At 33.4% G+C, this 18,217-nt stretch overlaps 1 protein-coding gene across 3 annotated transcripts in view; it reads right to left on the bottom strand.

Moving 5' to 3' along the window:
• Nucleotides 1–18,217, bottom strand: part of lrrk1 (leucine-rich repeat kinase 1) — a 105,306-nt gene that overhangs the window by 76,176 nt on the left and 10,913 nt on the right. For 2 of the 3 annotated variants that reach the window (XM_051113596.1, XM_051113597.1), the window contains 5 exons: nucleotides 17,572–17,738; nucleotides 6,941–7,112; nucleotides 6,206–6,385; nucleotides 4,372–4,520; nucleotides 2,705–2,931 (listed from right to left, as the gene is read on the bottom strand). In XM_051113596.1, coding sequence (XP_050969553.1) covers nucleotides 2,705–2,931; nucleotides 4,372–4,520; nucleotides 6,206–6,385; nucleotides 6,941–7,112; nucleotides 17,572–17,738 — 895 coding nt within the window. Of the gene's footprint in view, nucleotides 1–2,704; nucleotides 2,932–4,371; nucleotides 4,521–6,205; nucleotides 6,386–6,940; nucleotides 7,113–17,571; nucleotides 17,739–18,217 lie in introns of those variants that run through there. The other variant, XM_051113598.1, reaches the window with a different exon arrangement.

The raw sequence follows: 18,217 nt of genomic DNA, 5'->3' as shown, positions 1-18,217 counted from the left end.
ATGTAGAAACAGAGAAACAGGCAGGGGTTAAATTGGGATTTGTTATGTGGGGGTTTCTCTGTGGTTTCAGGCTTTTGAGGGGTGCACATCTGTACGTACGCAAAACCTACAAAATCTTATCAATTGGCAAACTGTAAAATATCACAAGTTGAGAAAGCCCTCTGTTATGAACACTAAAATGCAGATCAGAATCATTGTAGATGCTGTGTGCAAAGCTACATCTGTCTGCAGGATTTTTTTTTAATCAAATTTAGGGTTGCAAAGGGGCGGAAAATTTCCGGTAAATTTCCGGAAACTTTCCATGGAAACTTTGTCCAGGGAATTTTGGAAATATTCCAATTTGGAAATTTAACAGAAATTTACGGGAATTTATGGGAATTTACGGGAATTTATGGGAATTTATTGGAAATTTGGGGAAATTTAGAGAAGCTGTATCATAAACAAATATAAATTTCAACATTTTGTTTGATTATAAGCTGACATGCATGCAAACTAATACAAATTTTTAAAATGACCTTTTTTCGATTTTTTTGGAATCTGTGATGCTTTTTTCCTGGATTTAACTTTAAAAAACATAATTTATTCAAAACTGAAATCTTTTCTAACAATATAAGTTTTTACTATTACTTTTTATTAACTGAACACATCCTTGTTTAATAAAAGTATTGAAAAAAAAAAACATACTGACCCCAACCTTTTGAACAGTACTGTACTGTTAAAAAAGGATTTATATTTTAAATAAATACTGTTCTTTATCATTAAAGAATCCTGTAAGAAAAGGGAATTAAAAAAATATTAAGCAGCACAGCTGTTTCCAAAATTGATAAATCAGCATTTCAGAATGATTTCTGAAGGATTACGTCAATGTGACAGTGACGACTGATGCTAAAAATTCAGCTTTTTTTATAGCAATACATTATATTTTAAAGTATATTAAAACAGAAAACTATTATTTTAAATTGTAATACTTCACAATATTACTGTTTTGTTCTGTACTTTTGATGAAAAATAAATGAAGGCTTGATGTACATAAGAAATCATACGAGATGTTCAGAAAACATTAAAAATAGGAATGTGTCCAAACTTTTGACCAGTTCTGTACTTCTGTATGAAACTGGCTAGCAGAAGGTATAAGGAATAGCACTGCAGCTTAAGCTAGCTAGCGCATGATACTTCCTAAATAGTAAATGAAATAATGCTAACTAGCTTAGATTGTTCATATCTGATTTACTGGCCAGCTACTGTATAAACACTGGGACATGAGATATACTGTATAAACATTTTGGTTTTTGCTAGTTACACCTACCTAAACTTACTTACTTTACACAAGTAATATCAAAATTTAGATGTAGCCCTTGGGTTCAAATGCAGCAACTGTGCCTTCAGAGAAAACGGGGGGGAATTCCCCCCTTAGGTGACTACTAGGGGGACTGTGAGGGGGAGGGTCATTTTTAGACTGTTTTTTAAATTATTATTCTCTCACCTAAATGTTTGCTCAGCCAGTGTATTTGTTTTAACAATGGCATAATTTAGTTGCACAGTAGCTTACATACAGCACAAGGAAGTTTTAAACATATATATTTTTGTAATATTTATGTAATTTACATGAACACTAACCATAATATATTTTGATAGTTTGATCTGTGCATGTTATAGAGGAATGTACAGTGGATGTAGGGTGTGTGGCCTTAACAGTCCTGCAGTAAGCAGTGTGTATGTGACTGAGCAGTGTGTAGGTCAGAAATTAAACTAAAATTGCATTAAACCTGGTTGTTTTAACCAAAATTATGCTGCAAGTTTTTCTTCTCATCTACATTTACATTTCCAGTTCCTGCAATTTTGAAAATTCCCAGTTTATTCCCAATAATTCCTGTTAATTCCCGTATATTCCCATTAATTCCCATATGTTCCCGTTAATTCCCATGGAAAGTTTCCAGTCTTGAAAATTCCCGGAATTTTGCAACCCTAATCAAATTTAAGACTTTTAAAGACATTTTTTTAAAGACCTGCAAGATTTAATTTAAAAATAAAAAATGAATACTATATGAGCAGGGTAGGGCAATGTCTATGGTAACATTTTAAACTGTAATTTACATACAGATTTTCACAAAAACAAAAAAAATATATCTAAAATGATAAACCTCACATTTCGGCCTTTAAACCATTTTTTTAAAGAAAATAAGTGAGTCAGAAGTATAAATTATTATATTAATTTTAAACAGGGTTATATTGGTGGATGGGGGGAAACTGTGACAGGCTTATTGAAAATCCAATTTGATTCTCTGCCAGTAGGAGGCGCTTTTGGAACATCAGAAATATAGCGGTTTCCTCATGACATCTGTAAACAAAGCAGTGCTGCTCATGAATGATGCTCTGATACTTTATCAGATAAAGTTGAAATGCAATCGAAAGACATTCTGAAGACATCTGGTTCCTTTCAGAGATACATATAAAATCACCTGTGTCGCATCATTGCTTGAATTAGTAAGAATGAGTAAGGCGTTTAAAACTATAGGCTATAATGTTGAAAACGTATGAGAAAAGTGATCTGATGAGTTACCAGGGCAAGCCTATGTGCCAGCCCCGGACGGCCTCGGCCCGATTTAACCCCTGGAAACAGGCACTTACTGTAAAGAAGCTTTGAAACAATACTTGTTATGAAAAGCACTATACAAAGAAATGTGAACTGAGTTAAGTTACGGACCGGCTGCAGATGATCTCCTGCGATGAGGTCGGGGTGGGCAGCTCTCGCAGCTGATTGTGGGACAGATTGAGCGAGCGCAGGTGAATCAGACCCCAGGGCACCACAGACGGCAGCGAGCTCAGACAGTTATGAGACAGATCCAGAACTGTGATCCGAGACGACACATCCATGAACCAGTCCAGATCCAACCAGGGCAGCTTCATTCCGGACCAGTCAACGTGCACAGCCTGTGAACGAGGAAGACGAAATCGGTGAGATTTACTGACATTAAGTTAAAGATGTGATGACCGAAGAATCCATGATTGAAGAAGCACATTAGGATTGATAACAATACATTACTATTGTGAATGCTGAAAGAGCACAAAATGTTTCAGCACTAAATTCTACAGTTTTGCAATAATAAATAAAATATAGTATATAATCTAATCTAATCTAATCTAATCTAATATAATATAATATAATATAATACAATCATGCATCTTTAAGAAATTGGTCAATTCAGAAAGGTAATTTTAATGACTAAAACTTTTTTTAATTGATAATTTAAAGTATATAATAATTGATATAATATAATATAATATAATATAATAATATAATATAATAAATAAAAATATAGAATAACACATACATACACTAGTACAGAATATTATAACATAATAGTATAGTATATAATATAATAAAATATATAATATATTATATAATATAATATAATATACTACAAATAAAAAATATAGTATAAAACATACATACACTAGTACAAAGTAACACAAAATAGCATAATATAATATAACATAATATAACATAATATAATATAAAATTATATAATATAATACATATAGTATCCTACATCTACGCAAATTTAGGCCATTCAGACAGATAATTTTAATACCAAAAACATTTATTTTTATTATTACTATTATTATTATTTGAAAAAGTATATAATTTAATTTAATTTAATTTAATTTAATTTAATTTATATATTTCACACATCAATATGAAATTATCGTGAGTTTATGGGCAATTCAGAAACAATTCTAGTAACTACAAAAAAACATTTTTTTATTATTTAAAAGTCTGGATGATATTGGAGAAAACATTTTCAGTCTGTTTAAGAGTGCAAACATTTACTTATGAATAATAAAATTAGCCAACAAAATAAAAAAAGTTAATAAAAATGCAAAAAATAAAATGTTGTCGTACCAGTGCTAAAAATCTTTGTATTTGTAAAGAAATGAATAGTCAGTGTAAAAATTCCAAACTTGTAAGCAGGAACTTTTCAAGAGGATGTGAAGTATCTTGTGGCTAGGCTAGACATTTAACCATCATTTTTTTACACATGCTGGTGTTTATAAGATTAAATTAACTGAGAATCCAGTTGCATAAATTTAGTTCAGTTTAAAGTAGTTTTATTAAAGTTTTTGTTTTAAAAACCAATTATTTGCATCACAGGAACTGCAAACCAGCTCCTAAAGTTTTCTTATGCTCAAATTTTGATGTTATATGTCTTTCTGCACAGGTATCAAGTCTCACTCTGTGTGCGAGTGGAAAATCGAATACATTTATAAAGAGGAACTAGTACTGACACTAAAACTTCTGTAAAATGGTGCCGCAGCATTGTTCACGATTCCAGCGCTGATCTTAGAGTAAATCAGAGGGATGATTCTCACCTGCAGCAGCGTCCTGTCCGCAGGCGCGTCTTTGTCCTGCAGGTGGCGCTGTCTGAGAAGTTGTCTGCTGAAGTCTGCGTGATCCATCAGCGTGTACGAGGAGAAACCGGCTCCATTGTCCAGCAGAAAACACGCGATCTCCTTATTTCCTGAGAGGAGAAAACCAGCTTCAGTTAGAGCAGGAAGAACTTTCACTTTATTTCTTCACACCTCCACGCTGAAAGAGGAAGTGAGGGCCGGGGAGGAAGTGCATGTGTGCGTTGGAGCCAAGCGGGAAACCTAAACACTGTGTCAAAATTCCCCTACTTTCACTTTTCAGGCCCAGTGTACAGTTTAGGATGATAAAGCTTGACTTGACTCACTGAGTCCCAGACACATAAAAACCCAAACAAATAACAAGCATTGAGCATTTACACATATTTTCCTCTAATCAGTGTGCTGTACCATATGCCTGATTACAGATAAAAGCAAATGACATCCATAATTTTAAAATAAATTGAATAAAACTAGACCAATGTTTCTCAAACTGGGTTTCATGAGTTGATCAAACATAAACAAACAAATAAATAATAAAAGGTAAATAAATAAATAAACATTATATAAATAATTAGTGAAACTTAAACTACTTATCGTGATTAATCACATCCATAACACGTTTTTTCTTTACATAATGTATGTGTGTATACTGTGTATATTCTGTATATATAAATACACACACATACAGCATATATACTTATATAATTGGTATTATACATAAATATTTTTAATATATAAACATTACATAATTTTTTTTCTTAAATATATACATGCATGTGTATTTATATATACATAATAAATATACACAGTACACAGACATACATTATGTAAACAAAAACTTTGATTTTGGATGCGATTAATCATGATTAATCATTTGACAGCATTAAAATAAATACATAAACAATTTATAAATTAATGTTAATCCAACTAAAAAAATAAACATTAAATAAATAAAAAGTAAATAAAAACAATGAAAATAATACACTAAAAAAGATATTTAAAAAATAAAATTTTAATATATAATGAATATATATTAAAACACATAATAAAATATAAAAATATAGACTTAAAAAAAATAATATTTTATTTGATTACTTTCATGTCATGTGACCATTAACCAGCAACTGAGAACTGAAAACATGCAAAAATGTTGTTAAATTAAATTATTTTAACTTTTGATTTTAAGACCGTATTTGTTAAAATTAACCTAAATTAAGATAAACGTTGCAGATGTTGTAAAAAACGTTGTAGACATATTTCTCAACGTTCACATTAACTAACAATTTTCTTGTTTTCCTAAAATTAGTTCTAAAAAGCTTTACAAAAAAATTAAATATAAAATAAAATAAGATAAAATAAAATAAGCAAATAAATAAAACTAATTTTAATTATCAAAAGTAAATGTCTGATCAAGTGAATACATAAAACTACCAATTTAATCCTTTATTTAAAACTTAACTCAATTAAAATACAACCACTTCTTACAATAGAACATTGCATTTTTATTATGTTGGACAAATAAGAAGTTGCACAACAACTTTTCATTATAAATAGCAATTTATTTATGTTAAAATTTATTTAAGTTAAACTAAATGATGTGAACTCCTATTTAGTCCTTCCTAAAACTCATGCAATTTTATCTTAAACAAAAAAAAAAAAAAATAATAAAAATAATAATAATAATAATAATAATAATAATATATATATATATATATATATATATATATATATATATATATATATATACACACACATTCTTTCAAGTAATAATGACAAGTATATGATGAGTCTACAGTACCTGCCTGTGCAGCGGCATACAGTGGCAAACCAGTGATGATTGCAAACTCTCCTGAATGAACAGCGCAGTCCTCAGCGTCAGCATTGTACGTATGAACCAGCAGCTTCACTACTTCCAGATGACCCTGCTGACACGCTGTAGACAACATCCAGTTCAGCAGATCCTTACGAACACATGGGCCTTAAGAAAAAGAGATATAATATACAAAATATAAAATGACAATAACAATCATTTTTGTTGTCTGGAACAACAGGCACAGAAGAATAATGTGCATTAAGAATAGTTGCAAATTTGCTGAAAATGCATTCACTCTCAGGCCATCCAAGATGTAGATGAGTTTATTTCTTCATCAGAATTTGAAGAAACATAGAGTTACATCACTTGCTCACCAACAGATCCTCTGTAGTGAATGGGTGCCGTCAGAATGAGAGTCTAAACAGCTGATAAAAACATCACAATAATGTGGTGTGGATTACTTGTGGATTACTGTGATGTTTTTTATTAGCTGTCTGGACTCTAATTCTGACGGCACCCATTCACTGCAGAGGATCCACTGGTGAGCAAGTGATGCAATGCTACATTTCTCAAAATCTGATGAGGAAACAAACTCATCGACATCTTGAATATCCTGACGGTGAGTGGATTTTTAGCAAATTCATTCATTTTTGGGTGAACTATACTGTTAGGAAAGTAAATATGTTGACTTTGAGGACAGCGGATTTGGTTTCTGCTTACGTGGTATGGAGTCCAGCAGCTCTCGGACCAACAGCTGATGTCCGTGATGTGCTGCTAAGACAGCAGGGTTTGCTTCGCTGGGCTCCTGTGGAACCGCAACTCGTGCTTCCTGCAGCAAGAACCGAACGCCATCTATGTCACCATTCTGAGCCGCCAAACACAGGAGCTGCACCTACACACACACAAACACACAGATTGCCTTTAATAAAGCAATTAAATCAGTTTAAAATGGACTGTAATATCAATTCTTATTATTTAAAATAGATGCTAGATTTGTTAATATTTACAGTAAATATGGCATGACAGTTTTCTACTTGACATTGTAACAAAAAACAAGGGGAGGAAATACTTTTTAAGAAGAATTTTGTTTCAGGCTTTTTTTTTTTCCCAGTACTGAAAAATCAGTGGATTCTGGTTATAGAAAAACCAGCACTAGGTGGCAGTAATTCACCTTGTCAAATGACACATTCCACTAAATGAATAGATTAGAGTTTTTTATTTTTTTTAAAAAGTCTCTACTGCTCACCAAGGCTGCATTTATTTAATCACAAATACAGTAGAAACAGTAAAATTCTGAGATATTATTAAAATTTCAAATAACCGTTTTCTACTTCAATACATTTTAAAATGTAATTTATTCCTGTGATATAAAGCTGAATTTTCAGCATCATTACTCCAGTCTTCAGTGTCATATGATCCTTCAGAAATCATTATAATATGCTGATACGCTTATTGGAAACATTTCTTATTATTACTAATGAAAACATGCTTATTTTTTTTATTGATGTGCTTCTTCTATGTTTTTTTTTTTTTTTAAATCAGGATTCCTTGATGATTAGAAAGTTTATTTGAAATAAAAATCTACTGAAACATTTTAAATGCCTTTACTGTCACTTTTTATCAATGTATTGCATGTTGAGAAAGGAATATCAACACATTTTTGAACAAATATTGCTTTGTTTTGAAGTGAAACATAGTAGGCTATACTAAGGTCACATGACATCATTATCACAACTAATCCAAACTTATGCTTCAACACAGAGATGTCAACAAACGTGGTTCATTCATTCATTCATCATTTTGGAAATGAAAGGTCATGTCGAGCGCACTGCATTGTGGGATACTGTTTTCACCCTAAATGCAAACTGTACATTTAGATAAATGTAGTAGGTCACTACTAAGAGGCGTATGCTAGCATTAAATTTCAAAGATAGCCTTTCACTTACAAATTCACATTTACTTTTAGACAAAACAGCTGTTGTGAATGTCGCATTAGCTCAAAACCAGAGTTTAAATGTGAGTATGCACTTCCTCATTCTTGTACAGACTCGCTGTGGCATTCAGATACCAAAACCATCCTTTTTTTCCACTGATCTCTCAGAGTCTGTGAATCAAGGGTTTGAAGTAAGCGCAAGACTATTTCTACTGCTATTTCTGCATATTTTTATTATCATACAGTCACTATTACACAGCGTTTACAAAATGTACACTGTTTCAAAGCAGCTTTACAAACAAGTGTAGCAGTACTGATATTTGAAACTTTTACTGAGCCGTTCTATTTAAAGCTTTATAAAGAAGAAAATATGCAAAAATATGTAAAATGCAAAGATATTAAATATATTAGGAATGTGCCCTACTAAATGTTTTTCTAGTCAACTAGTAGTCAACTAAACATGCGATTAGTCAACTAATTGCAAATTTATATTAATTCAATTAATAAAATATGAAAAAAACAGATTGAGATCAGCTGAAAGCCGAATAAATAAGCTTTCCATTGATGTATGGTTATGTTAGGATAGGACAATATTTGGCCGAGACACAACTATTTGAAAATCTGAAATCTGAGGGTGCAAAAAAAAACTAAATATTGAGAAAATCACCTTAAAAGTTGTCCAAATGAAGTTCTTAGCAATGCATATTACTAATCAAAAATTAAGTTTGGAAATATTTATGGTAGTAAATTTACAAAATATCTTCATGGAACAAGATCTTTACTTAATATCCTAATGATTTTTGGTATAAAAGCAAAAATAATTTTGGCCATTCAATGTATTGTTGGCTATTGCTACAAATATACCAGTGCCATTTATGACTGGTTTCATGGTCCAGAGTCACATATTTTTCGTAGCACGCTTGTCATCCAATAATTGCAAATGCCTTTTAATACACAAAGCATTAGCTTTACAATTCTGCCAAATGCAAAATAAAATTCAAACAATAAATATCACGAGTGATCGCTTTAGCACCTCAGTTCAAGAAGGACGTGAAACTATCACATCTTTCTCTTTGCTACTATAGTATGAAACTTGAATGGACATCAAAAGGTATATTTTAAGACACAGTACAACTTACTGAAATCTCTCATGTAATCGCTCATTCAGCATTTCAAACTGTGGAAAACTTGAAAAGCTTGTAAACAATGCCACATAACAATCATTTACATCGAAACAACCATTTGGCGTCCTTGTCAGCAAGAAAAAAAAAACTATAAAGAGCAGCATTTTGCTAAATATATGTGCTATATTGCATAGGCCATTTTTACTTGACCTGTTGTTTGCATGATAAAAAAGAAAGAAATGAGCTAAAGATAAAATTCAACACCTCCTATATAATTGCATGTTACCAATGTAGAAAAACAGACTGGATGTGTGCAAGGCGTATGACTACATTTATAGGGGCCCAAACTACACTCGGTGGCCAAGTCATGCTGACAGTTATAGTCACATGATATTGGCACAGATTTTGAGTAATAAACAATTCTTTGTGACCGACTGACTATAGTTCTCAAGTTGAAAGAGATGCTTAATTTCCAGTTTAAGTGAATCTTAGTTCCCAGGACATCTATAAGATGGATTAAAAAGCTGATGCTGAAAAGGAGGGGAGACATAAACATGACAATATGACTAAAAAGTGTTTAAAATAAAACAGAAATTTAGTCTGTGGCATTTAAATACATAATTTGGTGCCTATTTTGTTTCTTACAGGAGCCAGAGGTTCCTTAAGTGATTTTTTTTTTGTCTGGAGCCCTGTGGATGCTGACTCATCATCTTTGCAGTACAGTGGATGCACCTTTAGAGAGAAATGCACCTTTTATATGAATCACACTATCAGAGATTATTTGTATTTAGCCTATACACTGAGTTTTCCACCACGCTCCAGTGCACTGGAGAGACAGAGACGGCAGAAAGCGTGTACACAAATAAAAGCAGACTTATGACAATTTTGAATGATCTATTACTCTTATCTGTACGAGCAAAAATAGCACTGTATTTTGTTTCCACTGTTATCAGGAAAAATGCCAGTGATCGCGCTGATGTCATGCCTTCATGCAGGACATGCACTAACGGTTGCCGCTCTCTACACACAAACACTTGGATACGCAGCTAATAAAGCACATTTATCTAGGGTAACGCTAGAGCAAATGGCTGTGTTAAGTTGCAACCACTTGCAAGTTTCAAAGATAAGCCATATCAGTGTTTCCCCTAGGTTTACAACTTAGGCCATGCGGGTACCCAACGGTACTTTTTATTCTGTACTGTACTCTGTGTAATAATGAAAAATAACGAAAACTTTGCTTTGAAACGCACAGTGAAAACAAATTTGATGAAGTGATTAAGCCATATTGTGCTGTGCCAAAGAATAATGGCCCAAAACACAACTTTAAAGACCCTTTTTGTTATAATAAGAAGTTTAAATGCAAATTTAACCACAATAATATCGATAACATCATGTTTTGCTATCACGATATTACGATATTGACAATATCATTACATCCCTAAAAAAAAAAAAAAAAAAAAAAAAATACAATAAATCACAAATATAATTCTAAAATTAACAATTTTATTTACATAACCTTTAAATACATCAAAAAGACATCATAAAGTTACATCAAGTGTGATTTATTTTAATATCTTCTTTATATTTTAAAGGGTTAGGGTTCAACTTCGGAACACAAATTAAAATATTTTTGATGAAATCCGAAAGCTTTCTGACCCTGCATAGACAGCAATGCTATTTCATCAAAAATATCTTCATCTGTGTTCTGAAGATGAATGAAGGCCTTACGGGGGTTTGGAATGACATAAGGGTAAGTAATTAATGACAGAACTTTCATTTTTGGGTGAACTATCCCTTTAAGTCATTATTTGATGAGCTTAGTTCTGTGTATTCCTCATATGTAAGTTGCTTTGGACAGAAGTGTCTGCCAAATTAATAAATGTAAATAACTATTTTAATGCATGTCAACTGCTGAATTAACCAGTACAAAAAAACATGCTATTTTTTAAAAGCAAGGTAACTTATACTTTTCAGTACGCAGTACGCATTTCAATTTCAATATAGCCCACGTGTTTTACAGTAACACCAACACATCTGAAATATAATATTTGCACACATTTCTAATCTCAGAGGCCACTGAGCAGCGATAGAACGGGACTAATGCGATGAGTGTGGAAGCAGAAGCCGAGGATCAGATGTGGGTTTGTTAACTGATGGCCGGTTAGGAGCCATTACAGTCACATCATCAATCACTTGTGACCTCATTAGAGACCTGTAACAGTACTTACAGAGGAATATGACTGCACGCTCACTGACCGCACGCTGTCATGTCATCTGTAATCACTTTACTGCGAACAAAGCCTTTCAAGAAACAAACACGCCTCATAATTAACCTTTCTGCCTTGCTTTTGTAATCACAGACTAGTGGTTTGTTTTGAAAGAAGCTGCTTATGCTCAAAGCTGCATTTATTTGATCAAAAACACAGCTTAAAAAGCAGCTTTGTATATGAATATATTTTACATTTTAATTTATTCCTCTGAATTTTCAGCATCATTACTCCAGTATTTAGTGTCACATGATTCTTCAGAAAATATTCTAATAAGCTGTCCAAATGAGTTTCTAAAACACTCCCCTTGTCTGCCATTGGTCAGATAAACAGATAGTCCCGCCTCTAACTCACGCCATTGGTAGAGCCAAAACATAACACAGTCAGGTGGTTCAAACAAACAGATCAATGTCTCAGTGTTTATACAACAGGGAAATAAACATGCAAATTGTTTATGTTTGTGCATATTACGCTGTGATAGGAGGAAGTATTGTAACTTAGAAAAACTGATACACTTCACCTCTGGATTCATACAGTTTTGTTGCCGTATATTTTCATCGTTACGTCAATAGAGACTACTAAAGTAGATTTACATGTCAAAACATGTTTTAACATTAAAAACACATCAGAAAACCACCTCAGCATCACAGACTGTAAACACAAGCTACTGTAGTGTTTTGAGTCTTTGGCAGGTCAATAACAGGTTTCTACTGTTTTGAAAGCACATTATTAGTGTGCGCACTGTATTTTTCACACATTGAACATCGAGCTGAAAGCTGGAAGAAGCAAGTGTGAAAAAAACTGTGATATTTAGTATTTAGTTAACAGGCTCTGCCTCCCCTTTAGTAGCGTATTGTGCATATGTGTGAAGTATCAAGGGTTTCACAAGCAGGTTTTTAGTGCACGTTTCTCCTCACTAAGCCACGCCGGATACTTCACTATTGCTTATACTTGGAGTTAAACATTTAAAACCTCACAAGCAACAGCTCACTCAAAAATGAGAATTAGGTCATCATGTACTCATCATCAAGTTGTTTAAAACCTGTATGAGTTACTTTCTTATGTTAAACACAGAAGATAATATTTTAAAGAACGTTGGAGACAAACAGTTTAATGGTTTCCATTGACTTCCGTAGTATGGTATTTTTTTTTCCAGACTATGAAAGTCAATAGCTGCCAGCAACTTTTTGGTTACCTGCATTCTTCAAAAAAGAAAAAATATCCCCTTTAAACTTTAAACTTTAAACTATCCCCTTAAAACATTTTACTAGTTTAATGTATCACCAAATCTATGATTTTGATAGTAAAAGGCTGTGGAATTGGTTAACAGTAAGTCTCATATAATAGATTGAATAATGTTATTTAGTAAATGTACAGTTTTTGAAGTAAAAAACAAGAATTCATCTTAGAATTTACAGTGGAAAACATTCATAGATAGTCCCAGAAGTCCCTGTTTTACACACGTTATGTTTGTTTTTTAATGAACAGTGTCTCGGTTTTTATCAGTTATGTATATTTTAGTGTTTTATGTTACATCATAATGTTTATTGCATTGTTTTAGTGTAATGTGTGTTGCCATGATAGTGTTGACCAAAAAGGAAACTAGCATGTGCATTCTGTAGCTGAATGAGAGGAATTAACTGTGTATGTAAGCACCTATCAATAGTCTATATTCGTCATTTAAAAGAAGAAACCGAAACAGGGATATACAAAAGTTTTTGATTTTGAAGATTTATGATGTTTTTTTAAAGAAGTCTCTTCTGCTCATCAAGCCTGCATTTATTTGAGTGAAATTACGAAAAAAGCGGTAAAAATGTGTTCAGAAACGTTTCTTGAACAACAAATCAGCATATTAGAATGATTTCTGAAGGATCATGTGACACTGAAGACTGGAGTAATGATGCTGAAAATTCAGATTTGATCACAGAAATAAATTACACTTTAAAATATATTCAAATAGAAAACAGCTATTTTAAACAGTATAAATATTTCACAATATTTTTATCTTTTGCTGTATTTTGGATCAAAAAAAACCAGGCTTTGTGAGCAGAAGAGACTTTAAATATTACTTTAAAGCATTAAAAATCTTACGGTCCAAAAACCTTTGACTGGTAGTGTATGAGATTTTTTTTGTTGATAACTTTCCTCATTTCAAGCGGCTCATGTTGTTATGAACGCCCGAGTAAGATAACCTAACATTAGAACAGCCTTCTGTCTGTGCTGTCTTGACTTGCTTGTTTTTATCACTTTCTGTTTAATTCTGGTGCACTGACTCGTTTGCTAATCTCAACGTACAATTCTCAGTTCTCACGCTTACCGATATACTGAATTAGGCAAACTGCCGCTGACATGCATTGAAAAACTAGTCCGACAAACATCAGCTTGGTTTGTCCCGCCCTTAAACGCATAGATGCTTGTTTACAATAAAGCACCAACCTGGCAACCATCCATAACTTACAAGCAATCCTATGTGAAATTTACAGTGAAAAATGAACTTTCTTTTTTCAGAACTTTAGCGTAAAAAATGTGACCCTGGACTACAAAAAAACAGTCTTAAATTGCACAGGTATATTCGTAGCAATAGCCAACAATACCCTGTATGGGTCAAAATGATCAACTTTTCTTTTATGCCAAAAATCATTAGGATATTAAGTAAAGATCATGTTCCAAGAAGACATTTTGTAAATTTCCTACCGTAAATATATCAAAACTTAATTTTTGATTAGTAATATGCATTGATAAGAACTTAATTTTGGACAACTTTAAAGATGATTACAGATTTTTAAGAACTTTTAAGATGATTCCTCAGATTCCAGATTTTTAAATAGTTGTATCTCAGCCAAATATTGTCCTATCCTATCCCATACGTCAGTGGAAAGCTTATTTATATAGCTTTCAGATGATGAATAAATTTCAATAAAAAAAAAAAATGACCCTTATGACTGGTTTTGTGGTCCAGTGTCACAAATATGGTAGTAACATTAAAACTGTACAGATTAAAATTACATGTAAAAAAAAAAAATAATAATAATAATAACAAGTTAATAAACCGAAACATCTGTTTTTACCTTATAATAAATTGAAAAACACACATGCTAAAGTAAAAGTCACATGATAAATCAAAGCTGATCAAAAATAACTTTTCTAAGCACAAGGTAAATACTAATATATGAAAGGTGCACAGCGTCAAACACACTATCATGGCAACACGTGACACTAAAACAATGCAATAAACATTATGATGTAACATAAAACACTAAAATATACATAACTGATAAAAACCAAGACACTGTTCATTAAAAAAACGAATGTAACGTGTGTAAAACAGGGACTTCTGGGACTATCTATGTATGTTTTCCACTGTAAATTCTAAGTTGAATTCTTGTTTTTTACTTCAAAAACTGTAAATTTACTAAATAACATTATTTAATCTATTATAGGAAACTTACTGTTAACCAAGTTACAGTTTGTTTTTTTTTTTTTTTTGTTTTGTTTTTTTCCACAGCCTTTTACTATTAAAATTCGGATCTTTTTTTATTTGGCAACACTGCTGGCAACACTGTTAGTGGACTACTTACTGGCCATGTACACACTGTAGCTACATTCAGCTGTCAGTTCACCTTTTAATGCTTAATCCTGTTCTCTACACACACAGTTCTGTAATTTATGGGAGTCACAACTGCATTCAACTGAATTGATTAAGGTAGTGACAACCGCATTTACTGAAATTCTACACAGCATATACAGAAGCTGAACTTAACAGCTAGTTGTTAAAGATGCATTTAAAAGTGTATCAGGGTTGTGTCCCTCTTGTGTATGTGTGTGCCACAAGAAATCACAGGGAATGAAGTACATCTTCACTAATTTGTGTTGCCAGATCTTGCTACAACAAGCCTATAATAAATTTCAACCCAAACAAGTTATATTGGAAATAAGCCACATACTGAAATATTGCAACCTGCACCTGCCTACTGCACCTAATTAACTCCCAGCTGAGCCCCAAAAACAAGCCCAAAGATGCTTAATAAGCCTCACTTACATTAAGTGGACGTGGCAACCCTTCAAGAGCTTGCTCTGCGAAATAGCCTACTGAACATAAAGAAAACACGATGGCTCTGTTGATGGTGGTTCAGTTAAAATCACTGAACATAACCAGTCTTTGGTTGCTGCAACTTTACCTATAATAACTTATAACTTTACTAAATATATAAAAACAGCGGATACCAATGCACAATACTGCAAAATATTGCTATAAAAAATAAATACTAAAATATATTTAAAATACATTTATTTCATACTAAACATACTACAAACACATTTACATATTACATACTAAATAAAAACACCCTGCAGTTGTATTTTTGGTGTACTAAGCTGGTATATTTAAAATCTGTTTAATTGGAAGTACTTTAATTGTGCGGAAGTAGTGCTGAAGTCCAACTAAAGATATACTGAAGTATATTTATTGTTATAAGTATATATATGATATTGTGCTAAAGTGGAAGTATTGCAAGTATACTTTAGATACACTTTAAATATTTTGCATTTAAAGGCCGATATTATTTAAATCATCAATACTGAGAATAAATAACACTTTTTAGGCTTAATATTAAAGGGGTCATCGGATGCCCATTTTCCACAAGTTGATATGATTCTTTAGGGTCTTAATGAAAAGTCTATATTATACTTTTTTAAAAATTCTCAATGGTTGTGTAAAAAAAAAACACCCTTTTTACAATGCCAAAATAAGCTCTGCAAATCCTCTCATTCTGGTCGAGGCTGCTTTAAATGCAAATGAGCTCTGCTCGCCCCGCCCTTCTCTTCTCTCTGTGGAGTGATGAGCCTGTTTACTTTAGCCGCATTTAGCCATGTTTTGCTGCTAAACTTGCTAACTAGCACATTATTAGGAAAGGTGATCACAAAAATTCATTAAAAAAACCCTTATACTCACATCGGCTGTAAGCGAAGCTGGATCATGAATGATTTGCGCGAACATAGACGGATATATGTAGATCGGGAGGCGCATTCCCTTCACAAACAAACGTAATCTACTGCATCTTCAGCGGCTCAGATGTCAGGAGTAAATGACGACCACTATGTTCATTATTACATACAGCAACACAACACCTCAATCACTCAATCGGAGATATTCTTGTCTAACTTACATCCCTGCTCCGGCTTCGGAAACAAAGAGGGCGGACTGTTACAGCTGATCTGAGGTAAAACGCTCATGTCAATCAACTATTGTGGGAGCGGCCTCTGTGGGTGTGACACCACAATGACAGGCATCTGAGAATGACTCGAGTTGAAAAAGGGGATATTATTTTTACAGATTAATTAAAAACCACTGCATGGATTTTTATCATTATAGGGTAGATTTGTACATGCACTGTCAACACACATTAATGTTCAAACAACATGTAAAAGTGAACTTAGCATCCGATGACCCTTTTAAGAAATGTGCACAAGTAGTACTCCAAAATAAACTTTAATAACAATTTTTATCAGTAAGTAAATATGTTAATAGACTTGAACTATACTTAGTATAAAATAAATGCATTTTAAATCTATTACTTTTTTACTAGGGTACATAAGCAGCAACTTCCATTTAACTATTCAGCAATACTTTCAATATTGCATAGATCATAATACATTTAGAATATTTTTCCCCCCCCCACAGAGCTTGTAGTAACACATCATAGGACTGTCGCCTCTTAGAATTCAGCCAAAACAAGATATCTTAGAAAGCTGCATAATGTTTCAATGCTGCCTACGCATTTCAATCCCAAGTCGGCATGATACGCCCACCCGGCCATTATGCTCAAGCATATCTGGACAGGCTTGAGAAATGTTGTTTTAATGATGCCATATAAAGCCCGTCTGGTGCCAAACCACCATAGCAGCTTCCAAAACACAACATATGCTGGTCCTTCAGCAGGTGAACTGCATGCACAATATACCCGCTTCCATTCAGTGCTTATGTGAAGTCATAAATGAGAGTATAAAGTGAGCAATGATCAAACTCACCCCATCCGGTGCCCCTACGCCATTATTCTCGCAGGAAAGCCGGATTAGCTCGCGTGCCCTCTGGTCCTCGCCGTCCGTATAGGCCTCTTGGATGTTCTTCAGAGTGGGCGAATGACTCAAGGGAACGCTGCCAACCGCCGACTGCTTGGCTCCCATCTCCGGAACGCCTGCAAATGGGGCATAGCCACCACAAACAAACAAAATATTCAGTATAAGAGAAGAAGCCTCCTGCTAAAAGCAAGGGCGACGTGATGGGAAATGAGCCCCAGATACAACAGGCGAGGGAGCAGCCGGGAATCAGGTCAGCCTCATAAAGAATTCACATGCCTTTCCCCCCTGGACTGGTGCGTGTGTATTTGCGGAGCTGCGCTTTTCCGTGTTCACCTTTGATGTAAAGAGCACCTACTCAGGGGTGGGAGTGAGATCTGGGGAGACTGAATGGATAATGATACTCATACACGCATGCATGAAGTAATATAAAACGCTGCAGATCCCAATATGTCTAAAGGAAAACACACACAATCCGGACACAGAACACTTAAAATAAAAAAGGCATGTTTGCTGGTACTGTAATTTACTGTAAGTTGCCATGCTCTGTGGTGTGTCATGCAAAAATCTAGAACTATTTTATGTGGTATTTTGATAT

The sequence above is a fragment of the Labeo rohita genome, chromosome 7 (assembly GCF_022985175.1).
Source record: "Labeo rohita strain BAU-BD-2019 chromosome 7, IGBB_LRoh.1.0, whole genome shotgun sequence".
Lineage (NCBI taxonomy): Eukaryota > Metazoa > Chordata > Actinopteri > Cypriniformes > Cyprinidae > Labeo > Labeo rohita.
This window is presented reverse-complemented; position numbering and strand designations above follow the sequence as displayed.